The sequence below is a fragment of the Falco naumanni genome, chromosome 7 (genome assembly GCF_017639655.2).
Source record: "Falco naumanni isolate bFalNau1 chromosome 7, bFalNau1.pat, whole genome shotgun sequence".
In the NCBI taxonomy this organism is placed as follows: Eukaryota; Metazoa; Chordata; class Aves; order Falconiformes; family Falconidae; genus Falco; species Falco naumanni.
Window position 1 is genome coordinate 51,144,187 of NC_054060.1, and position 21,578 is coordinate 51,165,764.

Below are 21,578 nucleotides of genomic sequence, written 5' to 3' on the forward strand. Positions count from 1 at the left end.
GCAGGTGTGTTGGATTAGATGACTTCTAAAGGTCTCTTCCAACCCAAACCACTCTATGGTTCTACAATTCTATGATTTTGTGACTCTGCTCTGTTGTGTCCCTCTGCTGACCGTAGAGGGATTCTGCAGGACTACGGATCACTGCTCGCTGCAGCAATCTAGTGGGTCATGCTGAGTGCTGAGCCTCACTGGGTAACCAGATAACCAGCTACTGCTAACCAGAAAAAAGTTTGGTACCTGCAGTGTGCAGGGGAAGATGGGTTGTTGCATCCCTCTCATGTGGCTGGGGGAAAGAGGCACAGCCCGCACCATTCAGCGCAGTCACAGGCTTTCCTCCAAAGGTTTGGGGTTTGAAAGCTTTCTGTAGCTGTCCCTTCCTGGTGGAGGGAGGGGGTGTTCAGTGAGAAACCACCCCCCTGGTGAGCAGGTTTCTCTGCTCTTTGTCAGTGCCCAGTGTGTGTTCATCCCACTGCACCAGGGCTGTGCACGGAAATCCTGTGGGCAAATGGTTCTCTCATCTAGGATAGGATGTGGTAAGCAGGGAAGTTCATTTTGCAAGGACTCTGTTTTGTACAGCAGTGCATTTGTGTGTTGTACCTTGGGCAGTTAATTAAGAACTTAGAGTAGTTTTCCTGGAGCAATGTGCTTGTTGGATAAAGACCTTCCTTAGAGAGGGTGGTTGGTATTATTTATGGCTTGATCTGATCTAACAGCTTGCTGCCAAGGAAAGGAAAAGTCCCACTTCTTTCTCGCTGCATTGACACCAGCCCTGGCAGCCCTCTGAGCTGGCTCTGCTCCCTGCGCTGGCAGAGACAACCTCTCTAAGTCCCAGGGGAACAGAAACCGGGAGCGGGAGGATCCCTTGCTTGGGAGCTCTGACGGAGGGAATGGAGCGGAGCGCTGCAAGGTGTAAATTCCTCTTCAGTGCTGAACAGAAGTGCAATGAAATCTGCTTGAAACACTTCGATCTGGCTTCTTGGCATATGCAAGTAACAGTAGAAGCTGATTATAGCATTATTTTCCCGCAGGACACCTGCCTCATTCACTAGGCAGGATGAGCTGTCCAGTACTCGCTTCATTCACTGCACAACATCCAGCATGTTACACAAGAAACATGTGCCAAAGACACATAATTAAGTAATGAAACACCATTCTAACAAATAGGCACTGAATGGCAATGTTAAGGAGGAAAGCACAACTTTATTTGTGTAAATGCCTTGATTTGGAGTGCTTCCGTTGAGAAATATGTCCTTTTACACACAGCTCAGTAATTATTTATGATAAAGAAACTGTATCTAACAGAACAATTTACCAAACCAAAGTAATGCCCAGTTGTGCACAAGCTTATTTGAGAGTGCATCGCTGTGGCCCCCTCTGTCGTAAGAAACAGTCGGGTCTTTTAGCTAATTGATCTCGTGCTGCTTGGAGCATTTTAGGGGGAAGGAGCACTGCCAGCATCTCCTGTAGCTCTGGTTAATGGGCCTGAACTTCTTTACATTCATCATCTCAGCATCTTGTCAAAGATCTCAAGGACTGAAGCACCTGTAGTGACCAGGAGCATTTCCAGTCTAATCGTGGACCAGATTCCAGCTCCTGTAAGTGCTGAATTAACCTATTTCCATGACCTAGAAGAGAAGCTTTTTCTGCACACACAGCATTGCTGAGTCTCAAGGTTTATTGTGTCGCTGAATATTTGGTATTTTTCTTAAATCTCTTGCCCGTGAGGAATGTGAACATCTTAAATTCCATCAAAAATGAAAAAGTTTTGATTATTCTGGCAGCGAAGGAAAACTCATAGCCCAGGTGCAGTCTGTAGATGCAGCAGCAGAAGACAAACCTTGCCAGAGGGTGCTCGGCTGCAGGCGCCATTCCCAGTGCCTGCTCTACCTCTTCAGTCACTTGCCTCAATTCAAAATAACAAGATGTGGTTTTAACACTTCTGCACACAATTCAGGATTTCACAAGCAGGAGCTCGGATGACAACGTGAAGTACAGATTCACACAGACACACTGCAGCATGATGGTGTCGGGCAGGAGGTGGGTAGGTGGGTGTTCAGGGGGAATGGCTAGCCAGCAAGCAGTCCAGTGACGTGAACGGGACCCAGAAAGGCACCTGTCCTACACCCGCACCCTGAGGACCCGTCCTTCTGACAGGGCCCTGCAGCCCCACCAGCCAGGCGGGACCCCCAGGGGTCGGGTGCGGATGAGCCGGGCACCAAACAGCTGCTACAGCCCCCGCTGGTGGCAGGGTTTGCCCTTGGGCTGATGCTCCCCGCAGCTGCAGGGGGTCTGTCACTGGGGTAAGGTGCAGGGGGGTCTGGGGTGCACTAATGCACCGGCGCACGCCTTCGCCAGGGATGCTGCCGCAGCGGTTGCGAGCGCTGTGTTGGCTCCATCCCACCACCACACACTACACTGCTGCTAGAAAGTTACTGTAAGTGTGACACTATATAAAAATCTTACAGACATCACCTATAATCTGATGTAGTTTCTATTTAGAAGAGCCGCATAACTGAGGAACAGCGGTTTTGCTTGGGATCCTGCTTTCTTGCTGCAGTGATGCTGTGATTTGAGCCTGGGGGCAGCAGTCAGAGACCCTCCGAGCGCGCTCTGCCTGCACTGCCCTTCTGCCTCTTCCCTGGCTGTGCTGGCTTCCAACCAGCAATGACAATGCACGTCACTAGTTTTTCACACAGATGGAGTATTTATAGTTTAGGGCTTTTGTACTCTCTTCCATAGCTTAATTAGAAATACAGTTTCCTGTAAATCTCCCTGCACTTGTGGGAATGGAGGAGAATGGCAATTACCGTGGAAAGCCAGGGGCAGCGGGGGGGGAGAGGAAGACAGACACAGACGTACATACATACATACAGAGCCATTTCTCTGCAAGTGGTGTAACAAGAAGATGGCACTGAGCTAACGCCAGCGGAGGGGACTGTCTGCGACGGGTTTGTAAGGGAGCAATGTCTCATTTCATGTTTGACTTTGGGAAGATTCCCATATTACATAGGAAGAAAGCTCATACATACTGAAATAAACTGAAAGGCTTTAGTCTGCAATACCAGCACAGCCTGCATTACCAATACTTTCACATTTGAAGGAAAAGGTTCTAAACAGTATTATAACTGTGTCCAGGAAATTGGAACAACTGCCAATGTCCTAAAAAAATCGTGTTATGATAAGTGGTCAAAGGCCATATTGTAGAAGCATAAAATACCAGAACTGTGCACTGAATCTAACTTATGGCAAAGTACAATAAGGGATATGAAGGGATAAAATGAGAAGCAGTAATACGGGGAAGGAGGTTCTGAGAAAAGAGTTCCTGAGATGCACTGTTCCCATGGTGAAACCAGCCTAAGCATACCCCCTTCCCCTGGGCAGGTATTCCTCACAGAAAAACCTTTTCTAGCCTCCAGCCCTGTCATGGACAACTGGACTTACATTGGCACACAGCGTATTTGTATCAGTCCAGAGGCTTTTCTCCTGGTGCCCATGAAGTGCACTGGCTGCAGAGAAACCCCACCCCAGGAGCTGTGGCTCTGGCTGTGGCAGGGAAGGGGCTACCACGGCAAAATTCAAGGCTGTGAGTTGGGATCTCCAACACCCCTGAGCATGACAGCACTTGTGGAGCTAGGCTGCTTTCTCAGCTGGCTTCTGGCTCTGTGTCAAGTGAGTTGATTCAGAAACCCTGCCTCCCCCCCAAAAATGACAAAATCAGTGTTATGAAAGCCTTTATAGCATGACATATATATACAGAAATTGCTTCCCGCAACACTTCTCTCCCATGAGGTGGATAAAACTGTTTTCACCTACGAGAAGATAAGAAAAGGGAGGTGGAAAGAATTAAAATGATCCAAAAGTCACCATAGCAGCAGAGTTTTGACTGCAATCCAGGCCCCTGTGCCTGGCTGCTCAGCTTTGACCTCTGCACAGACACCTTCTCCTACAGCATCCTTGGCCCCTGCTACAGCAGCTGCCAGCTGAGTCAGAATCTGTATTTTAAGCAGTTCTCACTCAAGCAATTATGTATTTTACATGACTGGTTTGTAATTATGTGCACAATGGAGGCATAGTTCCTTTCACTGCCACCCTTCACGTCCTTGCAGGTGTCATTTAAAACCGGCAAGGAAAACACTTAGCAAAGAGTTAGGAAAGGTGAGCATCTGCATGTTTGTGAATGGAAGCGTGAGCTGGTAAAGCCATGCTTGTCCCCAGGCACCGTTTATAAATCCTTTGCAGGATGAAAATGGAAATGCAGTTGCGGCTGCAGATGTGAGCACCCCATAGCAAATCCCCGAGCTGGGCTCAGGCAGGAACGCTGAGCTACAGCTACGGTTTTGTCTGAGCTTCCAGCTCACATGACTCACATGCTTTCTGCCTAAATCCTTGTGCGATTCTTGCTTTGCTGCAGACATCCCAGGACACGGCTCCGTAAGGCAGTCTTTAATTTCAGAAGCTAGTATGTGTGTGTATATATATATATATCTATACACATATATACAAACACACACAGAGAATAACATGTTCTGGGATCTCTTTAGCGAACCAGGGACTGCCCTTGCACTACTCTGAAAGGCCCAGAGATGAGCCACGAGGCGGAATGATTGCTCACACTGCCCCGAAAGCCTTCTATGGCCCGGTGAGCGAAGGCTCAGCCTGAACACGCTGCCCAGTTCATGCTTTGCATAATGCCCGTAAACTCCCCCTCCTACTCCTCCGTCCCCCCACCCCTGACCCTGAAAACACCTTGGGCAGTGACATGCCAGAGCTAGAAGCAGCTTCCCAGGGTGCAGGTGGGGACCGACGCACCTCGGGCATTTGGGTGCATGGGCTCGTAGCTGGCACTTGGGCATCTTTGAGGGGCACTGGGGTGTCTTTAAGCGACAGCACTCAGGCTGCCAGTGCCTTCAGGGGGTGGCCGGGCTGTGAGCAGCCCACACACCTGGAGGAGGGCAGGGGGTGCTGGGGGCGAGCAGTGCGGAGGCGGGCCAGCATTTTCACCTTCCTTCAAGACACTCTTTATATAGCTGGTTACATAAAGCTGTACAATTTGGCTTCTGTTGGGAGAGAAACGCGGGCGTAGGAGTACTGGTACACCAAACCCGACTGTAAAAGTCATCTGCACAGTTTGGGTTTTTTTTTCTGTCGTTCACCACAAATCTCTAGAACAGTTGCTGCAAAATATTTAATAAAACAGAGAATAACTCAGCAGTAAGTCATGGCATACCTTGAAAACCCGAGCTGGCAGCTGGAGGATGGCCCCTGTACAGTTTTCCAGCTGTGACTGTGCCAAGGCGTCCCAGGGCAGCGCCGTAGTGTCCACCCCCTTCCCACAGCGGGGGGACCAAGGGCAGTCAGGGGTGATGGGGAGCTCGGGGATGCCCCTCGGGAGCTGCAGTGGCTAGGGGTGAGAGAGGCGAGGGGCTGCTCCTCTCCCGGCATCCCCCTGGTGCTGACAGCAACTTGGCCACCGGGGAGGGTAAGCACGTGTTCTTGGGCTTGGCACGGGAGTAGAAAAAGCACTGCTTCCCCCAGAATGACATTTACTTGTGTTTACGTGGTGCACTTTGTGCCCGAGATGAAGCCCAGCTGCACCGTGCCGCTGCGCAGCACTGCCAGCACTGCTGCCATCTCCTTCGGGGAACGCGTGTTCCGTAATGAAAACCAATTGTGGTGAAAATAGTTCAGGAGCCGTGCAGCGTGACACCATGTGCAGATGAACTTGTAACTGCTCGCCATGCTTCCAGCCAATTATTCATTATGCAAGTCACTGCCATTCGTTATTGTCCACGAGGTGGGTTTTACAGCAGAAGGCGAGGGAGGGCAGTGCCTGGTTGCTCACAGCCACCCCCCAGCGCAGGGCAGGGCTCCAAAGGCCTCCAGCGTCTGCTGCAGCAGTGAAGCCAGAGCAGTGGCAAAGCCGAGGCAGAAATGTACAGGGCTTGCACCTAATCACCCCTCAGGGGGGTCCCACTTGGTGGTTTAACATCCATCCTAGTTGTTCAGAAGCTTTGCGGTGGGTAACGCTGTTTCTGCTGTCAGGAGCTCCCAACCTCTCATGCCCAGCAGGTACCTTCCCTTTCGGTATATAAAGGGGGCTTACAAGAAAGAGACGTTTTACCAGGCCCTGTAGTGACAAGAAAAGGGGCTATGGTTTTAAACTGAAAGACGGTGGGTTTAGATGGGACATAAGGAAAACATTTTTTACGATGTGAGCGGTGGTGAGGCACTGGCACAGGTTGCCCAGAGCAGCTGTGGATGCCCCATCCCTGGCGGTGTTCAAGGCCAGGCTGGATGGGGCTGTGAACAACCTGGTCTGGAGGAAGGTGTCCCTGCCTGTGGTGGGGGGTGGGGGTGGAACTAGATGATCGTTAAAGTCTCTTCCAACCCAAACCATCCTATGATGCTACCCCATGCAGGTACTCACCCAGGCACAAACACCGAGGTGGCAGCTAATCCCTGCCTAGGCTTGGAGGGTCTGCACAGCAAAGGTGACCTCAGGGTGCCCACCTGACTCAGATTCCAAGCAGCAGCAAGTACTTCCATATGATGTTAGGGCTGTCTTTTCTCACAGGTGCTGGCTTCCTCAGTCCTAATGCACTCTGCATCACACTGAACTGAAGGGGGAAAAAAAACAAGAAAAAAAAAGGGTGAAGAAAGCAAATCAGCTCTCAGACCTCAGCGGTGGTTCCCTGTGAGCTGGCAGCAGGCAGACAGGCTGGCAGGCACAGCGGTGGGGTCTGCTGGTGGGCAGCACGACAGAGGGGTCAGCGAGGGAGGCTGACGCAGCATGTGCAGCTGTGGGGTGCGATGGGGGAAGGCTCAGTGCAGACACTGCCAGGGAATGCACTGGTGTTGCTGCCCTTACCGTGGTTGGGGTCACCCTCTGTGCCCAGCCAGCCCTGCGGCAGCGGCAGGCTGCTGCTCTCTGCCTTGGCAGCGCTCGGTGCCAGCGGGGTGCTTTGGCAGAGCCTGGGGAGAACCGGCCGCAGCTGCAAGGGCACATCCAGGCTCCCTGGGTGGCAGCAAGCAGCCCTGGCTGGCCAGGGGACCCTCACCTAGGTACTTCCCTGACAGCAACAAGCTAACCTACTTTGAAGTATGAGGCATTTTTCAAAGGCAATGTTTTATTTTTAAATCAGGTAAGGCACCCATAAAGCAAATCACCCAGGCTATAGCCAGGAGTCATTTTCAGGGATCACTCTCACAGATTCAGTGACAAAAGACAAGACTGCTGCAGGAAGCTACAGCCCAGAAGTTTCCAAGCCTTAGGCAAAAGTGAGTGAAGAGCATTAAAACCAGGGGGCAGGAAAAAGATCCTGAGAAAGCAAGAAATAGAAGCTGCTGTCTCTGCCGTGGCCAGGCAAGAGAGCCGGGCAGGGGCCAGGCAACTGGTCGCTGCCAGCCCCGCTGGGCTGACTTCTTTGCAGTCCCAGGGGAGGGAACAGCCCCAGCCTCGCTGTAGATGTACACAATATACATTGATGGAAGAAAATGTTCCATAGCAAGCAACAAGAATGACAAGAAAGGGAGGAGCTGTAGTTTGTAATTGCTCCTGATATAGCAGAGCACTGCTTCTTCTGGAGAGCTGCCATCCTGTAACCTGTAACCTGCAGAAGGGCGAGCTGCTACCAGTTTTGCTTTCAATGCATTCAAGTGACAGGGCTTGCAATTCCACTGGCAAGGAGAGACGCTGCGAGCCTCTCTCAGCGGGTATCAGGGAACCCTGAGGGCCAATCGCTCAAAGCGCTGGTAAATAGGAAGCGTGCAAGAGAAAAAGTTAGTGTACCACGGCAGTTACAGTGCAGGGGAGTGTGAGCTAGTGTGCTCCAAACCTCCGATGTTCCTACAGTGAGGAAACAGGAGAGTTGGAACGGTTCCTGTTGCTGGGGAACATCGCTACAGCCTCTCTGTCCCCGGCAGCCACTGCTGGGATGTGTAAAACACGCTCCACTGACAAAGTAGGAAATTGTTTTCTACAAAGACAGCATTGACTTACCGGCAACAATCTCCCGCCTGCGTTTTCTGGCACCCGCATCAGACGGAGCAGGTAGGGTTGCAGGAGAGATTCACAATGGCACACATGCCAAGGATTTCTTTCTACAGCAGGAGTGAAAAAGTTACAGAACTCTGTGCAGGTTCACAGCACGCCTCCCCGAGCCATCCTGTGAGACCTGCCGTGCCAGCAGAAGGGATGCGGGGTCCGAACCAGCAGCAGGGGCCACCCACATCCACACCAGACTGCATTCTGAGCAACTGCAGCACAGATAGGTGTTTGGGTTGCAGGAGCTGGCCATGCGTTTCCAAGAACTGCTTGTGGAAACAACAGCCATCTTATTCCCAGCATTACAGAGGAGCAGGGACACCGTGCTCTTAAACCAAGGTTTAATATGCAATTTTGCATGAGAATGATAACGCACCATAACATATACAAAACATCGCAGTGAAGAAAGTGGCCTATCATGACCTTTTTAGTAGTTCCCAAGACTGGTGTTTGCTAAATTAGAATCAAATTAAAAAATAATTTGTGCTTTGAGGAATTAACTTCTGGTTCACTTAAACACAGGGGAATTACTAGAAAGAGGCAGAGAAATTATATCGGAGCTGCCTACTTCATGTTTTCCAGCTTCCAGAAAGATGAAGGTGGTCTTTCTCTTTCCTCACACGTCCTTTCCCCAGTATGTTTGTCTTCCTTTTTCTTGCTGTTTGTTCCTCTCTTTTTCTTACTTCCCTGGCAGTGGGATCACGGAGAGTCAAATGAAATTATTGGTTGGGTGGGTCTTTTCCTTTCTTCTTGGCATACGAAAGGGCCTTACAAAGCAACACCAAAAAATCCAAAATCAAACTCATTCATCCCTGCCCTGGCCCACGGAGGGAAGGACCGGCCGGCAGTAGAGCCGACAGGGGCCAAGGGCTCCTGGAAACTACCCTGAGCTCACAGCAGGGCTGCAGCAGCGGTCGGGCAGACGGGGCTACTGCTCTGGCTGTGCCGGGCCAGCACCGGGCTAGCAGGGCCAGGGCCGGTAGGGCCAGTGCCAGCCGCCTGGGACAGCGGTGGCGGGGGGCAGGGCGGGGGGCAGCGGCCTGGCGGGTAGGTGCTGCTCTGCTCCCGGCCCACGGAAAGGCAGCAGCTTGCTGGGTGCGGGAGGCTCATCCACATCAGCCGGGTCCCAGGTACCTCTTTCAGGCCGCGGGACCCCTAAACGCAGCGCTGCCCCTGCACCCGCTGTCGCTGTGCCCCTGTTCCCGTCCCCCTTGGCGCGTTGCCGCTGCGGAGCCGCGGGGCTGGGGCCGCGATCCCGCCCGCACGGAGGGGACAGTTTTACGTCCCGTTCACCCGTGCCGCAGAGGGGGCGGCAGCCCCAGCACGGGGCGCGCAGCAGCGCGAGGCTGGACCCCCGGCCCCGCACGCAGCGTTAGCGGGGCAGCCCGGCACTGCGCCGCTGGGCTTAGCGGGAGCTAAGCAGCTGGATGCTGCGGGAGGGGCTGGAGATTAGCACGGCGTCCTTAGGGAAAAACCCAAAGCCCGCAGCCAAGCGCCACCGGCTCGCTAGAAGAGACGAGCAAGCAGAAAGGCGGGGGCGGGGTGGGGGGTGGTAAAGCCCGGCTTCCCACACTCCGGGGCTTTGTGCCGCGCCGGGGCCGGCGGGCACCGAGAGGGCTGCCCCGGGCCCCTGCCCGCCCGCTCCTACCCGCGGAGCTCCCCCGCCGCCGGGGCAGCGGCGCCTGCCCGGGCTCCTGCCGCCCCCTGCCGGCCGCGGGCTCCCTCCCGCCGGGGCACAGCGCGGCTGCGCCCCCCGCTCCCCGCAGCGGAGCCGCACGGGAGGCCCGGCCCCCTCGGCACGGCGAGCGGGCGGGAGGCGCCCCCAGCCCCCCCGGGCTTCCCCCCAGCAGGGTCGCTGCCGCCGCGGCTCAGCACCTCGGGCGGCCCCGAACAGCCGCAGCGCTCGGCCAGGGCCGCATGGAGGCGAAGGGGCGGCCGCAACGGGCCGGACCGTCCGCCCAAGCGGCGCCCGGCCCGGCGTCCCCTCGTCTGCAGCCCCCGCGGCGGTTGCGCAGCAAAGGGGAGAAGGGCTGAACCGCCAAGAAAAAGGATCCCGCCCCGGCGGGAGAGGGAGCTCGGCCTCTGTCGCCGGGAACGCCAGCCTTCGTCGGGGGGCACAGCAAAACCCAGTTAACCTCATCGCGCCATGAGGGAAAATACGCCCTACGAGACGCTCAGAAGTAAAGATGGCAAGGCGCTGCTGGAACCCGTTACCATCTTTCCACACCGAAATTATTTTTCAGGGAAAAGCCGATTCACAGGATGGTGCTACAGGAGCACCTGGGGCACGCCGAGGGAGCCAGGTGAGAGGGGGTACGCTGGCACAGACCAGGCGCACGTTGCTGAAGCAAAGGTCCTGCTCCCAGTTCCCAGACAGCGGCTGACACGGACACACAGTCCTGGAGCAAGGGAACTGGGCTCCTCTCAGGCAACATAAACTGGTAAATAGACCTGAACCACGAACTGGGGGCTCTATACCCCCCCTTTTTACCAGCTGCAATCCTTGGGCTAACACTAACTGCAGTGCAAACCCCTTTTCTTGTTACCCCTGCATCATGCCGGATGTGTTGCTTGTGGCCTTTTTTGACATTGTCACTATTAAATACAGCTGGAAGGGCAGCTGCTTCTTGTAACCACATCAGCCACAGACCTGCTGCTCTCTTCAGAGATGCAGTAGCTTTTTTAATAAAAAGGACTTGTTTTTCCCTAAGAACACTTGTTATATATTCATCGTCTCCTCTATCATCCATGAAGGCAGGCCTGGAGCAGCTGTTGGGCAACTCACCACATCTAGTACAGGCAAACAGAATCAAGTTACCAGGACATGGAAAACATTGATTTTTTTTTTTAAAAAAAGGAAAGATCCAATCTTTAATCTGAAATACCCAGAGCTGTCCAATGAATAAATCACCATCATTTTTGTAGTTGGTGTTCTAACTCAGACAAGATGATGCTGTAATTCTCTGTACTAGCTGAAGAAACTTGAGACTATCTAGACAGCAGCTGAGTATTTTAAAATTACTATCAATAATCTTGTATCAATAAGTGCTTCATGTAAGTACAGCATCCATCAGGACTTTACACAATGCTGCACTTGGCTACCAGATCACAGACAGCAGAAAGTTAAGATTTCCGACTTTTAATCACCAATGAAACTACACTAGGTAAAAATATTTCCCTGGGAAGTATGAAGAATGGAAAATTACTGAGCATAAAAACATGAAAGTAGTGGTCTGTGCTTTGAAAGAGATTCAGAAAGAAGGGAAATCTATCATACATACAGAAAATGCTTTCACAGACAAGAGAAAAACAATTTAACAGTAGAAGAGGACACATGGCACTCTTATTTATGTAAGAGTGTGATAACAGGTATAATGCTGGCAGTAAAATAGGAATAACAAGGCTCACCTTTCTACTACTACAGCTACATAAGAAATGATTTTAAAATAAAAGAATCCTTCATTAAAGGACGATTTGAGTAAAAAAATAAGTCATTACAGGGAATCTGTGAGTATGACATCTTGAAAGAATGCAATAGTGCAATAAATGACAAGTGAAAAAAGTTTTATTTCTCAGTGTTTGTCCACTGTCAATACTGTCCTTTTGCTGCAACATGTTGCAAAAAAACCTCTGCCTTTTCCAATTTAAACAGCTACAATATTTACAGGCTGTTTCCAATAACACACGCAGACACATACACACTCACAGACACGCAGGTACATATATCCCTATCCCTGGCAAGGTATCCATTTGCTGGTAGAGGCAATATATATTTCCATTGTCCATTAAAAACCAAAGCCATCCTCTTGTTTATGCTCTGTTCTCCCTCCATTTCCTAACCAGCAGCTTATTGTCCAGCTCTTGGGGTGTCTGTGTGATAAGTTAACATATCCAGCTACTTGATCGCCATCTTTCAGAATTGTGGACTAGGTGTACTGGGATTATCTATTCAAACTGTACATACCAGAAGTCATTGCTTATATTCAGATGTTTGTGACCGAGTGATGTATGTATATTACCAAAAATCTTTTGGAGCAGCCATCTTAACCACCTTTTTGGAAATATGCACATCATGCTGGGGTGAAACAAGCCACATGCTTTACTTTCCACCAAGGTGTTATGTACCCACATTTTTACTAAGGCACCAGTAATTACCAGTATAATTTCTGAAAGACTCCAGCGCCACTGGATGTACTGCATTAGATTATCAAATAGCAAGCCAGACAAGAATAGATGCCTATATAATAGGTATAAAATTCCTTAATAAAATTAAGTACATGAAACCTGTGGTGGTATAACACCAAATCCAATGTAAATTGAGTAATATTTGAGTAGTACTGTCAATGGTAAAAAATGCAATCTACCCTCCTTCATTTTGCAAACGGAGAGTTCTGTAACTGGGAAAGATCCTTAAAGCAGTGTCATTGTATCTGCACTCCCGGGTGGTGTGGTGGTGTGTGCGTTATCAGAGAAACAATCTAAAGTTGAATCCAATTGTAAGGAATCTCTTCTCCTCCCTCACCGAAGTCCAGACAAAGCTTAACGGCCACTTGCCAAACAGCCAAGGGCATGGACCTGTGCCACAAGTCTTCATCTTTCACCTCACCAGTCATCTAGGCTTCTTGAAGACTTCTTCAGCTCCTAAAGGAACTGTGAACATGGGGGTAAGGAGTGCCTGGTGATGAACTACATAGCTGACCAGAAAACAGAGATCACCACTCAGAAACATGCCAACATCCCAGGTAAAGTGGCTGTAGGACCATTCCACCAACCTGCATGGACTTACCTCTGAAAATCATCGTTACCTCCCCACTTGCTCCGCCAACTCTGAAATCTTTTCACAAAAACTGAATCATGAGAGATCCCCAGCACTCATCACAGGTACCACACAGTGCAAGTGGCACAGAAGTCTAGGTGTCATCAGTGGTGTCACATAGATTTTCGGACTTGCTTTGTTTTAATCAGAACATTTTAAAAGATTTTACAGGGAGGTGAAATGGGAAGAGGTTTTTAAAAAATAAAGTAGCAGCCATTTTTAGCAATGAACATAAACTGATTAGTGGAGTTTTCAACCATTTTTCTGTAGTAACAGTATTTATTTCAGGGAGCAGTAAGTCCTTACGTATGTATGCGTAAATACCACCTTTAAAGAAATCTGAGAGAAACAAAATAGATCAGGATCTATCTGGAAGCTAAAACAACAGGACTTAACTGGAATGTTCTTATGACAAAAGAGTATCACACAATGCAAGTGGACAGAGTTAAAGCACTCATCTATAATGGGTTTTCATGAAAGCTTAGAAAGATTTAAAAAATCTGCTCTATGCTGAACTCAATCTGGACTGACAAGATTAATTTGAAAATACCCATCTTTTCCATACTCGCAGCAGGAAAAAAAAAATATTTACGCACCAAGAAAAAGGCCAAAGAAAAGAAAAGATGAAATTATCTCCATTTAGAACAGATGTTTCCGTGGACAGATCCACCCTGTGTGGAGGTAGGAAAACACAAACACAGTTTTATCACTTGCACAGTGGAAACCACGACACAAACTTTGCACAAACTAACATACAATCACATATGAAGAGTTCAGAACACAGGAAAACTTTAAACCAATTTTCCAAAGCCTTGTGGAAGAGTGAAATTTGAGCTAGGTGGCTTCTGTGGAGCAGATCTGGAATATATATGGGCACTACATGAATGGCCTCACAACAGGTGTTTGCTGAGTATCTGAAAGAAGGTATCATAAACCTGCTAACTGGCCATACTGAAATCCATCTCCTGAAGGCAACCTACAAAAAGCCTTAAGATTAAAAACAAATAGAAAGATCCATCAATCCTCTTTTCCCCTTAAAATAAGCCTTTCTTCCCCATATGCTGTTTGTTGATCCAATTCCAGGCAGTAACATATTCTCTAGAATTTTTATGTTAACAAGCTATTAAATCCTATCATGTTGACTACCAGCAATGGACATAGTCATTATCTTGCCCTGAAGAGAGTGAAAGATTATTCAGAGCCAGTGTTATATACTGAAAAGTTGCTTCAGTCAAGTTTAAAAAAACACCCACAAACATAATTCAAAACCTATGTATTTTGTTTTTCAGTTGTTTACCTCAAGAAAAAACAAACTTGTGTAATTAATATCAAATGGGGGCCTATTTTCAAATTCCTCTTCCTAAAATGAAGCAATATTCCTAGGGATAAAGGAAACCCTGTAATTACCTGAAGGGAAGGACAAAGAATAAAACGTTAACTAAAACATCTTCAATTCAAAACTTACACATTTTCTTTGTTCCCGACAGCAACATTACCAGACTGCTGAGGAAGGTTCGTCTACTGTACTACATTTTCAGATATGCAGGAGATGAATTGAACTACGCTATTATGTGCGCACATGAAACTATGTGGCACAGCAAAATTATTTCAACAGTGGCAGATCCAGAACTGTGCACTTATACCAAGATTAAATGGGACTGCATATACATAAACCAAATAGCAATATGCAACTGTAAGATGCACAGTACTTCCAGTACAAGTTTGCATAGTACACGATGTAAGCAAGGTCCTGGTATAGTTCACCAGAACGGTATCTAGAGTTGACCAGCTACCAGGCACAGACTTACCCTTTCACGGCTAGATGCCATACAGTGACTTGAGTCGGAATACCGTATTTCTTAGGTAGCTGTTTCCTCCTTTGTTTTTTTTCCTCATTCCATATAATTTCACTCTTACGCTAGGTACATAATGGACAAGGTTTCTCTGATGTCAGAGAAAAAAATTACAATAACCTCTGTGGTATATCAGAAGTCTCTTCTGGTTACGTTACACAAAGAAGCAGAGGTGACTGGGAAGAAGATGGCTGCTCCCAAAAGCTAGGACTGTGTGCAGTTTCCCCACAGAGTCCTATATAATTACAGGTCAGAAACAGGAAACAATCACAACAGGTACATTTTTTTTCTTACGGATTAAGAGAAGTGAGTCATAGGAACCGCAAGTCAAGAACAAACCAGTTTCCCTCTCACACTCCCATGATAGTTCTGAGTTACTTGTTTCCCTGAATACACACTTTAAAAAAAAAATACAATAAAACCTAGGATATGTAACACATGAATAATTCAACTTCACAGTTATAAATACTCAAATTACACTTACATAGAATATATAATCACAGAAAATAAAATTCAAGTCATAGAAAAGAATGAAGACTAAAGGGAAAGAAAAGGCAAGGTGGTAAAGGTGATACAAGTTTAGGGCTGTGCCTTCTACAAAAGCTCTTTAAAAGCTGAAGTCAAGTTTTTGTTTGAGTTTTTTTTTTTGTTTTGTCTTTGGGGGTTTTGTTGTTGCTGTTTTTAGTTTATAAATTGGATGGAATAAAAAAAAAAACAACTTGCAAGCATCTACAACATAATCATGGACCTGCATCTCCCCCTACAAAACTCAAACAACTGTCTCTGCCAGAGATGAGCCAAAGAAACAACATAGTAGCCAGCTCTGGGTGTAAAGAAGCAAAGTAGCTACGGCTAGCGAAGGGAGGACAGATGAAAGGTAGTAGTAGATCAGGGTCCACTTTAAAGCTAAATGTGTTGTACAGATTTGGGGTACCACTGCCACCACAATAGGCTGATGTAGCACAGGGATACTCAGGTGCTTTTCTATGTATTTGTTATTTTACCGTTTATTGTAAAGAGGATGCAGCAAATGCACTTGTACGAAATACAGAACATAGAACCAAACCCATGGCACAGCCCTTACCATCAACATGTATATGGAGAGGGAGGGGATTAATCCCAAAGGCAATTTAAATAATGGTATTTTATATACTTATATTTATATATATAAATAAATGTTCTCAGCAATCTCAGGGTTGTTTTAGTGCATTGCTGTAAAAAAATTAGTGCAGTTCTCATTAATGTTTAGCTCATTAAGGAATAAGAATCTATACATCTGTTCAGTCTCTTCTTGCCACATCGAAAACCCTTACACTGTTTCACCAAACTGAAGGTTTGTAGTCAATTTCTTTAAAATAAGGTGGATGAATTCCACACACTCTGTGACAAGACATGGTATTTTTTGGCAAAACAATTAGAAAAATATGAGGTGCTCTGATCTTAGAACTGAAAAGTTTGTGATTTAAAGCATTATGCAATGCATAAACAAAATTTATAAACAAAAAGATATGTCTCAACAAATCTATCCTTCATGCAAATGTTTCTTCAGCAGCTAACAACTTAAAAAAATTTCTTACACTTGCTTATTTGGGTAAAGGGACTTGGACAAATCTGTGTTTCAAGTCCTCTCCTGCAACTGGACCGAAGTTTCATGTCCTGGGAGCTGCTTCTTCTGGACCCTTCTCTCTTCTGAACCATTGGAGAAGGGGAAGTTTCAGTCTCAGAGATTTACACTTCAGCCCCAAGTTCAAGGACTCCAGTTTCAACAACAGCAACATATTTATCTTCAATTTGAACCAGCAGGATGGTTTTATCTATATGGGACCGACTACTTGGATCTCTGCTGCAAGGCACCCAGCGGTGAATCACCTGAGGGGAAAAAAAAAAAACAACATTTATAATAAAATGTAAGTTCCATAGGGAAAGCTGCCATATCAAAGTTGTGGCTGATAATTCAAGACCCTTACAGGGCAAAAGGAGCAGTAACATAAGTGCTATACTGACTGAGCTGCTTGGATTTCAGTGACAGCATACACACAGATAAGCTACTCAAAGTCTTGCTGGAGATCTGTAGCTTACCTGAGAACAGCCAGCCTTTGATTTGATTTCAGCAGGAACAAGTAACTTGACCCAAATCAGAACCAAACTGTTCATGCAAAGCGAGTTAACAATTGAAAAAAGTGTGCATGTACAGATTTGGGATATTTTCATGCTCTAGCTGTAAAAGGCTAAAATACCTATTCTGTGTAACACATAATAGCAAAGAAATGTAGTTTATCAGAAGTTAGGTGTAAGCTGTCTCCTCCAAGTCAAAACCCTCGTCCTATCATTGTTCGCTGCTTGCTGTAAATTCAAGGTTGATCTTTTAAATTAAATTATTCAAAGATAATTTTAAATGATAAAATATTACAAAGAGGAAGGGTTTCTAGAAACTGCCAAACTACTGTCCCATATTCCTTTAGATCTACAGAATTCATGTACTTTGGTCTGCTGCTTCCAAGGATCCCACCTGATATTGACCATCAGACCTTTTCCATAGGCCCTTATATGAGTTTGCATACGTCTGCTCAGCTGCCTCCATAAAAATACACCCTTAACTCCTGGGTGCCCCAAAGGAACACAAGGATGCTCTAGTAACATGGTTTTAAGTATTGCTAGCTCCACAGAAATAGAATTACCTCAAATTTGCCAGTTGTGGGAAAAGAAACCAAAATTCAAGGCAAGGTAAAAAGCAAACAAAATGAATTTTACAAAGTCCAGGACAGTACAGTGTTCAAGAGTTCTAAAGATACAGGTAGGAAGAGAAGGACAGAAAACACAAGTAATCTACATCTTCCAAAAACACATCCAAGAGACCCCCTTAAACCTCACTATACTCAGCTGACAGCTGCCAATTTATCTAACACTGGGTAAAGAAGATTCAGCTTTGCCCACTGCATGAGATCTGCACGGCATCCACGGGGAGAGCATTTCAGCCAGGGAAGCATGAAACCTTCAGTTCCCCTATTTGATGCAACAGCATGGTATTTAAGCAGTCTGTTCATGTCATTAGTCTGTCCAAGTAAACTTCTGACGCTGTCAGGCTGGAGTCAGGCCCCAGACACATGAAACATTTCCCAGTAAAGTCCAAGTACTACATCTTGGCTGTCCAACTTCAAACCAGTGCCTTAGAGATAGCTAAAGGCTGACTCCAAAGGCATCAATGTTGTGGCCCCTTAAAAACTGTGTATAAGCAAGAGCTGTACATAGATCATAACTCTCTGCAACCACCCCCCTCACACTCAAGTTTTACCATCTCTTCTGTCATGATTGGCATTTTTTTGATGCCCATGACTAGTAACACGTAAAATTACATCACTAGATAGTCAAGAGGTGGTAAGAATCTCTTGAGGGGGAAAAAGGTTCTTCCGCATGCCAGTGTCAGGTATCACAGAAAGATAATAGAGAGTATACCTTAATCTTAAAGTCTGGGAAAAAAATGGCTACCATACAAAGAGGATTACTAAATTTCATCTCCTTGGAGAAACCCTATAATGCCTTTGTGTACTATATATACTGTACTGTATATTTAGCAAAATAAAAGTCACAGTTAGGCAGCATGCTTTTTTCTATGTAGTAGAAAACTTTTAAACAACTGAGTGCTGAACCTCATACCGAGAGCACTGACATAAGGCTTTGGCTGGTAAACTGCTTGATGAGCCGCATCTCAGCAGGTAAGTATCATTTCTGCTTGTCTGCAGAAAGGACAGCAGCTGCAGGATCAGGAAGGGAAGACTAACAGCTTTACTGATACTAGTATATTTAAACCAAAGGCAGCTGAAGCAGGCAGTGGAAACTGTGTCAATTTAAATCCTTTCCTCCTAATCACACCAGATGATCTGGTGCTTTCCCCGTTTCTTCTTGGGTTAAGAGATGTTCTTCTAAGAAAGCCTGCCAGTGTACCAAAAATAGATGAGAAGCATTCAGAACAGCAGCTTACTCTGACCTTCAAATCCTCCTGTTTTAATCTTTCTGCAACATCAATCACTGCATGTCAGCATGCTGCAACTTGCAAAACACACTCTCAAACTCCTGAAAAACACCTGTCCATTGATACCAGGCAAGCGGACATGTTTTAATATAACCCTTTACTTTCGCCATCTTTACAACATGTTTGAATTACAATATTAACAATGAAATTCCAGATGTGTAACATCTAAACACAACATAACCATGAATGTTTACAACAGCATTCTACTCCTAGGTGTTACCTACAAGGTAACCCCGTTATCTTAAGAATAATTTTGTGGGCCATCAACTGTTATATGATTATTTGTGCAAGAAATTTATTTCCAGGGCCCTTCCTTCACATGCATATAACATCAAGGCAGATTTGGCATACGCTGTCTTACCAGCATATTCCCATTTCTTACCTGAAGTTTGCACATACATCCACAGTAGTATGGACTTTCAGACAGCAAAATCCAGCCCCTGAATCAGATTTATAAATAACACCTCCAATTGAAGTAAGCAGTTAATCAAAGCAAATTCTTATGAACTGTCAGAACTGACATATTCCAAGTGAAAATACAGCTGTATTTGATGAACCAGTGCAGAGACAATGCCAGTGACTCTTCCTTTTACTATTTGTCACCGAAAGAATACTCACTGGAGCATTTTCACAGAGACAAAGGTTTAAAAAAAAAAACAATAAAAAATAAAAATTAAAAAATGTATGGCTTTGTAAAAACCAAAAGGCCTCAAAGACACAGATGGATTTTTTTTTTCCTCCTTTTAGAGAGCCTAGATTGGAAAATAAGTTTTCTAATGTAGTTAATTTTTATAAGATGCAGATATAAAGCCCCTGGGGAAAAGGGAGATGGAGTTTTAAGTCATAGGCTTCCACAAGTTTTAGTTAGAGAAGATTTCCTTCTTAAAGGAAACACTCATCACATGCCTGTTATATAACAAAGACATCTAAAGACAATCTTACTTGGCTCTGTTTTCACCAGAATAATTTAAAAACAAGTACTGTTAACCAGTCTATTAAGGACTCATTGGTAGATTGACCTTTCGCTTGTGCTCAAGGATTGACAGTTTAAGAAAAGGAAAATGAAGGCTGGATGAATGAGTGTAATGCCCGAGACCTCATGACAAGAGCTGGAAGAAGGCAAGGAAGGAGAGGTGGTTGACAACATTTGTATCATCTTCCTGCATCTTTTTTTGATTACTGCTTCAGAAATAGCCCTCTGCTTCAAATTAGGATTCCAGACCTGGTCTTCCAGCAACAGCGACTTTGAGGACAGTTGCTGATCCAACTTGCTACTACATCTTTGGCCTTGACATCCAGGCAGACTGCCACAGAATCAAGACACTGTCTTTCTTAAAATTAGCTTGTCAACAACAAGCAAAACTTACATGGCCTTCCATGCCTTCCTGAGGACTCCAGTCTTTCCAGCTGTTTCTTCCAGCTTTTAGCCGTATCACCTCATCTGGCCACTGCAGCTCTTTCCTTTTTGACACGTTGATCCCTTCCAGTACTTGACTGGGATCCATTAACTATAAGTAGGAATTGAGTTTTGACTGTTAGTTCAGCCAAAGTTTAAAAGAAACAGATAAACTGTAACCTTTTGCATACTTCCAGAGAACTGACTTTAACCCATAGAAACAGATTTCTGACCAACTTCAATATTGGAAACTCAAGCGCCAAGCCAGCAAAAAGCCTGAGCAACACAGAATTTGGAAATTGGGCTGTGGTCTCAGGCACAGCAGACAATATACCAGTTCACAGCTGTTTCAAGCAGCAGCTCTGGTTCCCTCTCCCACCCCTTCTTTCAGTCACACTGGCTCATGGCAGGGTCTGAGGAGCTGACAACATAAGCACAGGCAGCACATGGTCCAGTAGCAGGGAAGAGTTAAGTGATAATGAGCTGTTAAAACCAGCTCATCATTTCTTACAAAACATCTGAAGAAACGTGGTCTTGGAGAATTTACTATTGGACTGAAGAACTATTTATCAGTAGATAACTAACATAGTTAGTTGAGACCCACTTGTGTTTTTAAGTAAACTGGCCTTTCCACAGGGGCAGCAGGAGAAAACTTCTGAAAACTTCTTCCTATTTAAGGACAGAGAGAACCACATAATGTCCACTGTCCAAGGGCACAGGCCAACTTCGCCTGTACCCTCCTCACACAGAGGAACTAAACAGTTTCATAAGAGGGCCCTTGCCTGCAGACAAAAGCTATTAAGCACAGAACTGCAAAATGGATTTGTTAACTCTTGCCCACTATGATGCAGTTTACTAAAGATTACTCTAAAAAGACATATACCAGAAATGAAATCATGTTTGTTATGATCTATCCTATTACATAGATTTCTTGAAGTTTCCCACTAATATACTGCCAAACACATGTATGTGGGGCTAATAAAAGCTATAAGAGCAAGAACACAAATTTCTGGATTTTGACAAAATGAGTAAGGCTGCCATGATTAACTTAATCAATGCTGTACTGTTTGCTGCTCAGTAAACCCAGACTTGTGGCAATAACCAAAGAATACATTCATATGAAAATGGATAAATACATATGAAAATGAAAGTGAGTAATTTTTAAATTTACTTTTGTGGAAAGTCTACGTGGTTTAAAAGAAAAAAAGCTAGCTGTTTTCTGGCCTGCAAATTAAGCTGTTTAGCTTCACGTGTTGCAATGAACAAAGGCAAAATTAAGTATGAAGTGGAAACGAGTTTAGCTGACATTCTCTAAGCTGCACTACAGCAAAACATAACTAATGTGAACAGGGACATTAAGCATGCAGGAAAGCTGGTTGTCCAGAAACCTTCTCCTCATATTAATTCCCCAAGCGTAACTGCACAATGGTTGTATACTG

General features: G+C 46.2%; 1 protein-coding gene across 9 annotated transcripts in view; it reads right to left on the minus strand.

The window, feature by feature from the left end:
• Nucleotides 1-11,591: 11,591 nt before the first annotated feature.
• The window catches only part of PCNX1 (pecanex 1), a 92,033-nt gene continuing 82,046 nt past the window's right edge, over nt 11,592-21,578 (minus strand). For 8 of the 9 annotated variants that reach the window (XM_040602155.1, XM_040602153.1, XM_040602157.1 and 5 more), the window contains 2 exons: nt 20,111-20,251; nt 11,592-16,582 (listed from right to left, as the gene is read on the minus strand). In XM_040602155.1, coding sequence (XP_040458089.1) covers nt 16,442-16,582; nt 20,111-20,251 — 282 coding nt within the window. In that variant the 3' untranslated portion in view covers nt 11,592-16,441. The remainder of the gene's footprint in view (nt 16,583-20,110; nt 20,252-21,578) is intronic. The other variant, XM_040602160.1, reaches the window with a different exon arrangement.